The 7500-nt window shown below is 41.9% G+C and overlaps 1 protein-coding gene across 1 annotated transcript in view; it reads right to left on the bottom strand.

The window, feature by feature from the left end:
• LOC117732775 (voltage-dependent calcium channel subunit alpha-2/delta-4-like) overlaps nucleotides 1-7500 on the bottom strand; it is a 60886-nt gene that overhangs the window by 41224 nt on the left and 12162 nt on the right. The window contains 4 exon segments of the mRNA XM_034535946.1: nucleotides 2254-2385; nucleotides 2478-2640; nucleotides 3325-3384; nucleotides 3770-3886. Coding sequence (XP_034391837.1) covers nucleotides 2254-2385; nucleotides 2478-2640; nucleotides 3325-3384; nucleotides 3770-3886 — 472 coding nt within the window.

Raw genomic sequence — 7500 nt, 5'->3', positions numbered from 1 at the left:
CTGAAGCTCAAACTAAACCTCAGACTGAAGCTCAAACTGAAGCTCAGACTGAAGCTCAGACTGAACCTCAGACTGAAGCTCAGACTGAAGCTCAAACTGAAGCTCAGACTGAAGCTCAGACTGAAGCTCAAACTAAACCTCAGACTGAAGCTCAGACTGAAGCTCAAACTGAAGCTCAGACTGAACCTCAGACTGAAGCTCAAACTAAACCTCAAACTGAAGTTCAGACTGAAGCTCAAACTAAACCTCAGACTGAAGCTCAAACTGAAGCTCAGACTGAACCTCAGACTGAAGCTCAAACTAAACCTCAGACTGAAGCTCAAACTGAAGCTCATACTGAACCTCAGACTGAAGCTCAAACTAAACCTCAGACTGAAGCTCAAACTAAACCTCAAACTGAAGCTCAGACTGAAGCTCAAACTAAACCTCAGACTGAAGCTCAAACTGAAGCTCAGACTGAAGCTCAAACTAAACCTCAAACTGAACCTCAGACTGAAGCTCAAACTAAACCTCAGACTGAAGCTCAAACTGAAGCTCAGACTGAACCTCAGACTGAAGCTCAAACTGAACCTCAGACTGAACCTCAGACTGAAGCTCAAACTGAACCTCAAACTGAATCTCAGACTGAAGCTCAAACTAAACCTCAGACTGAAGCTCAGACTGAAGCTCAAACTAAACCTCAGACGGAAGCTCAAACTGAACCTCAGACTGAACCTCAAACTGAACCTCAGACTGAAGCTCAGACTGAACCTCAGACTGAAGCTCAGACTGAAGCTCAGACTGAAGCTCAGACTGAACCTCAGACTGAAGCTCAAACTGAAGCTCAAACTAAACCTCAGACTGAAGCTCGGACTGAAGCTCAAACTAAACCTCAGACTGAAGCTCAAACTGAACCTCAAACTGAACCTCAGACTGAACCTCAGACTGAACCTCAAACTGAAGCTCAGACTGTAGCTCAAACTAAACCTCAGACTGAAGCTCAGACTGAAGCTCAAACTAAACCTCAGACGGAAGCTCAAACTGAACCTCAGACTGAACCTCAAACTGAACCTCAGACTGAAGCTCAGACTGAACCTCAGACTGAAGCTCAAACTGAACCTCAGACTGAAGCTCAAACTGAAGCTCAAACTAAACCTCAGACTGAAGCTCAGACTGAAGCTCAAACTAAACCTCAAACTAAACCTCAGACTGAACCTCAGACTGAACCTCAGACTGAAGCTCAAACTGAAGCTCAGACTGAAGCTCAGACTGAAGCTCAGACTGAAGCGCAAACTGAAGCTCAAACTGAAGCTCAGACTGAAGCTCAAACTGAACCTCAGACTGAAGCTCAAACTGAACCTCAGACTGAAGCTCAGACTGAAGCTCAAACTGAAGCTCAGACTGAAGCTCAGACTGAAGCTCAGACTGAAGCTCAAACTGAACCTCAGACTGAAGCTCAAACTGAACCTCAGACTGAAGCTCAGACTGAAGCTCAAACTGAAGCTCAGACTGAAGCTCAGACTGAAGCGCAAACTGAAGCTCAAACTGAAGCTCAGACTGAAGCTCAAACTGAACCTCAGACTGAAGCTCAAACTGAAGCTCAGACTGAAGCTCAGACTGAACCTCAAACTGAAGCTCAAACTGAACCTCAGACTGAACCTCAAACTGAAGCTCAGACTGAAGCTCAGACTGAAGCTCAGACTGAAGCTCAGACTGAACCTCAAACTGAAGCTCAGACTGAAGCTCAGACTGAAGCTCAGACTGAAGCTCAGACTGAAGCTCCAACTGAAGCTCAGACTTAAACTCAGATTAAACCTCAGACTGAAGCGCAAACCGAAGCTCAGACTAAACTGCTTTTAATGTGTAATTAATGCTGTGATTGTATATGATGTCTTTGTTTTATGTTTATTTTAACCATGTAAAGCGACTTTGAGCATTTTGAAAAGCGCTATATAAATAAAATGTATTATTATTTATTTAAACCTCAGACTTACTTAAACTCAGAATTAAACTCAGACTAAACCTCAGACTGAAGCTCCAACTAAAGCTCAGACTAAACCTCAGACTCAACCTCAGACTGAAGCTCAGACTAAACCTCAGACTGAAGCTCAGACTAAACCTCAGACTAAACCTCAGACTGAAGTTCCAACTAAAGCTCAGACTAAACCTCAGAATTAAGCTCAGACTAAACCTCAGACTCAACCTCAGACTAAACCTTAGAATTAAGCTCAGACTAAACCTCAGACTGAAGCTCACACTAAACCTCAGACTGACCGGGATAAATCCTGAAGAAGCCCGTGGAGCTGCCGAAGAACTGCCAGGTGAGCGTGGGATCCTTCTGGAAGTTACCGATGAAGACGTCGTTCAGCGCCTCCGAGTTGTAGATGGCGTTGAGGATGTTCGGGTCTGCGCACAGAAGACGGCCGTCAGAAGCTGAACCTCACGGGGAACCTGGGTGGGGGCCGACCTAAAGCCTGACCTAAAGCCCGACCTCTGACCTTTGTTGTAGACGTTGGTGGGGATCTGGATGTCGCTCAGCAGCGTGTTCACCAGCAGCTTGTTGAAGTGCTCGTTCTCCTCCAGGGGGAAGTCTCCGCCCAGCTCCAGGTTGTTCCCGTCCTCGTCCACCGAGTTGATCACCATGGAGTTGTAGTAATCAAACTGAGGGGGGACAGGAAGGAGGTTCCTTTCAGAATAAGATGCCGGCTTTGACGTCTATTCTCCAACGACCACCTTAAATATCGTGCAGAAAATTTTGATTTTTTAAAATAAAGTTTTAGATTCCCTTGAGGCACCTTTCACTTGAATATATTCACTAAATATTCAGCTGTTGGAAAATCTTTCATTTACAGTGACCAGTGAAACAGCTTTATTGGCCATGTATGTGTGCACATACATGGAATTTGACCCCGGTGTTTAATTATGTGGAGGTATTAATAACTATTAAGACAAAAGAACATTAGAATGAGGTGTGAGGCTGGCTAGCACGCTAAAGTTAGCAGCACGCTAAAATGAGCACCAACGTTAGCAGCAGGATCAGGTTAGCATGCTGCTAACGGTAGCATCATGCTAAAGTTTGCGCTAACATTAGCACAATTTGATCTAATCTCAGGTGAAGCTTTTAGAGCTGGTTAGCATGCTAACGTTAGCAGCATGCTAAAATGAGCGCTAACATTAGCACCAGGATCAGTTTGATCCAATCTCAGGTGAAGCTTTTAAAGCTGGTTAGCAAAAATGAGTGCTAACGTTAGAGTGCTGCTAACGCTCATCTCAAGGGGAGGATCCATCCGGGTCTTGGTGGGTTTCAGGTCTCTGCAGGGTTCAGTGTGGAGGAACATGAATAACCTTCATGGTAGCGTTGTAATCGTGGTACAGATCTGCGTCTTCGGCCGACTCCGCCAACCTCTGAGGCAAGAAACAGAAATAAATGAGATCATCTTCTGGATTGTGAGTAATGTCATCATCATCATCATCATCAACATCATCAGTTTTTGGACCTTGACCAATACAAGGAACAAAAGGTTTTCTCTTTCTTTAGTTTGACACTTACAAGTCCCCCAACTTCCCACCTTTAATGGACTGTATATTTTTTTTTTTTAAATATATATATATATATATATATATATAAATATATATATGAAATATATTTTAAAAAGAAATATATGTATATATATATTATATATATATAAAATATATATAATATATATATATTAAAAAAACTATTATTACTAATATATACACTACTCGGGTCTATTTTATGCACCACTCCATCCTGAACAACACTTCTCACCTTCACCGACTTCATTTTGCTTCCCAACATTCGCTCGATTTCGTCAGAGTAATCCTTCACCAGGTCGCTTCCATCCAACTCCACGATCTTAATGATGGACTCCACGTCCTTCAGTTTCTGAGGACAGGAAGTCAAGCAGTGAAGCAGTGAAGCAGTGAAGCAGTCAAGCAGTGAAGCAGTGAAGCAGTGAAACAGTGAAGCAGTGAAGCAGTGAAACAGTGAAGCAGTGAAGCAGTAAAACAGTGAAACAGTGAAACAGTGAAACAGTGAAACAGTGAAGCAGTGAAGCAGTGAAACACTGAAACAGTGAAGCAGTGAAACAGTGAAACAGTGAAACAGTGAAACAGTGAAACAGTGAAGCAGTGAAACACTGAAGCAGTGAAACACTGAAACAGTGAAGCAGTGAAACACTGAAACAGTGAAGCAGTGAAACACTGAAACAGTGAAACACTGAAGCAGTGAAACACTGAAACAGTGAAGCAGTGAAACACTGAAACAGTGAAACACTGAAACAGTGAAACACTGAAGCAGTGAAGCAGTGAAACACTGAAACAGTGAAACACTGAAACACTGAAGCAGTGAAACACTGAAACAGTGAAACACTGAAACAGTGAAACAGTGAAGCACTGAAACAGTGAAACACTGAAGCAGTGAAACACTGAAACAGTGAAACACTGAAGCAGTGAAACACTGAAACAGTGAAGCACTGAAACAGTGAAACAGTGAAACACTGAAGCAGTGAAACAGTGAAACAGTGAAACACTGAAACAGTGAAACACTGAAACAGTTAAACAGTGAAACAGTGAAACAGTTAAACAGTGAAACAGTGAAGCACTGAAACAGTGAAGCACTGAAACAGTGAAACACTGAAACACTGAAACAGTTAAACAGTGAAACTGTGAAACAGTGAAACAGTGAAGCAGTGAAGCAGTGAAACAGAGAAACAGTGAAACAGTGAAGCAGTTAAACAGAGAAACAGTGAAACAGTGAAGCAGTGAAACAGTGAAGCAGTGAAACAGAGAAACACTGAAAGTGAAACACTGAAACAGTGAAGCAGTGAAACAGTGAAACACTGAAAGTGAAACACTGAAACAGTGAAACAGTGAAACACTGAAACAGTGAAACACTGAAACAGTGAAACAGTGAAGCAGTGAAACAGTGAAGCAGTGAAACAGAGAAACACTGAAAGTGAAACACTGAAACAGTGAAACAGTGAAGCAGTGAAACAGTGAAACACTGAAAGTGAAACACTGAAACAGTGAAACACTGAAACAGTTAAACAGTGAAACACTGAAACAGTGAAACACTGAAGCACTGAAACAGTGAAACACTGAAACAGTGAAACACTGAAACACTGAAACAGTGAAACACTGAAACAGTTAAACAGTGAAACACTGAAACAGTTAAACAGTGAAACAGTTAAACAGTGAAACAGTGAAACACTGAAACAGTGAAACACTGAAGCAGTGAAACACTGAAACAGTGAAGCACTGAAACAGTCAAACACTGAAACAGTGAAACAGTGAAACACTGAAGCAGTGAAACAGTCAAACAGTGAAACACTGAAACAGTGAAACACTGAAACAGTTAAACAGTGAAACAGTGAAACAGTTAAACAGTGAAACAGTGAAGCACTGAAACACTGAAACAGTTAAACAGTGAAACACTGAAACAGTTAAACAGTGAAACTGTGAAACAGTGAAACAGAGAAACAGTGAAGCAGTGAAGCAGTGAAACAGAGAAACACTGAAAGTGAAACACTGAAACAGTGAAACAGTGAAGCAGTGAAACAGTGAAACACTGAAAGTGAAACACTGAAACAGTGAAACACTGAAACAGTTAAACAGTGAAACACTGAAACAGTGAAACACTGAAGCACTGAAACAGTGAAACACTGAAACAGTGAAACAGTGAAACAGTTAAACACTGAAACACTGAAACAGTGAAACAGTGAAACAGTTAAACAGTGAAACAGTGAAACACTGAAACAGTTAAACAGTGAAACAGTGAAACAGTGAAACACTGAAACAGTGAAGCAGTTAAACAGTGAAACAGTGAAACAGTGAAACAGTGAAACACTGAAGCAGTGAAACAGTGAAGCAGTGAAACACTGAAACAGTGAAGCAGTGAAACAGTGAAGCAGTGAAACAGTGAAGCAGTGAAACAGTGATGCAGTGAAACAGTGAAGCAGTGAAACACTGAAACAGTGAAGCAGTTAAACAGAGAAACAGTGAAACAGTGAAACAGTGAAGCAGTGAAACAGTGAAGCAGTGAAACAGTGAAACACTGAAAGTGAAACACTGAAACAGTGAAACACTGAAACAGTGAAACACTGAAACACTGAAACAGTGAAACACTGAAACAGTGAAGCAGTGAAACAGTGAAGCAGTGAAACAGTGAAACACTGAAAGTGAAACACTGAAACAGTGAAGCAGTGAAACAGTGAAACACTGAAACAGTGAAACACTGAAACAGTTAAACAGTGAAACAGTGAAACACTGAAACAGTTAAACAGTGAAACAGTGAAACAGTGAAACACTGAAACAGTGAAGCAGTTAAACAGTGAAACAGTGAAACAGTGAAACACTGAAACACTGAAGCAGTGAAACAGTGAAGCAGTGAAACACTGAAACAGTGAAGCAGTGAAACAGTGAAGCAGTGAAACACTGAAACAGTGAAGCAGTGAAACAGTGAAGCAGTGAAGCAGTGAAACAGTGAAACAGTGATGCAGTGAAACAGTGAAACAGTGAAGCAGTGAAACACTGAAACAGTGAAGCAGTTAAACAGAGAAACAGTGAAACAGTGAAGCAGTGAAACAGTGAAGCAGTGAAACAGAGAAACACTGAAAGTGAAACACTGAAACAGTGAAACAGTGAAGCAGTGAAACAGTGAAACACTGAAACAGTGAAACACTGAAACAGTGAAACACTGAAGCACTGAAACACTGAAACAGTTAAACACTGAAACAGTGAAACACTGAAACAGTTAAACAGTGAAACACTGAAACAGTTAAACAGTGAAACAGTGAAACACTGAAACAGTGAAGCAGTTAAACAGTGAAACAGTGAAACAGTGAAACAGTGAAGCAGTGAAACACTGAAACAGTGAAGCAGTGAAACAGTGAAGCAGTGAAACAGTGAAACAGTGATGCAGTGAAACAGTGAAACAGTGATCCGGGTGTTTCTATCAGATCATTGGGATTGACAGACTCACTCTCAGATTACCGCCGCATGTGTTTATTTGTGTTTGTTTGTTTATTTATTTCTTAACTCGAGGCTCTCCTCGGTAATCAGGTCAAGTTCTCTAGCTCAAGACACTGAGAAGGGGAGGGGCCAGTGGGTTATTTACACTCTGAGTCACTCCATTAAGTCATTGGCTAATGCCCACTTACTGACATCACTGTGTTACCTCATGTCTTCATGTCTCCACCTCATGTCCTCATGTCTCCACCTCATGTCCTCATGTCTTCACCTCATGTCCTTATGTCTCCACCTCATGTCTTCATGTCTCCACCTCATGTCTTCACCTCATGTCCTATCATGTCCTCACCTCATGTCCTCATGTCTTCACCTCATGTCCTCATGTCTTCACCTCATGTCTTCACCTCATGTCCTATCATGTCCTCACCTCATGTCCTCATGTCTTCACCTCATGTCCTCACCTCATGTCTCCACCTCATGTCTTCATGTCTCCACCTCATGTCTTCACCTCATGTCCTATCATGTCCTCAC

Source organism: Cyclopterus lumpus, chromosome 6 (genome assembly GCF_009769545.1).
Source record: "Cyclopterus lumpus isolate fCycLum1 chromosome 6, fCycLum1.pri, whole genome shotgun sequence".
Taxonomy (NCBI): Eukaryota; Metazoa; Chordata; class Actinopteri; order Perciformes; family Cyclopteridae; genus Cyclopterus; species Cyclopterus lumpus.
This window is presented reverse-complemented; position numbering and strand designations above follow the sequence as displayed.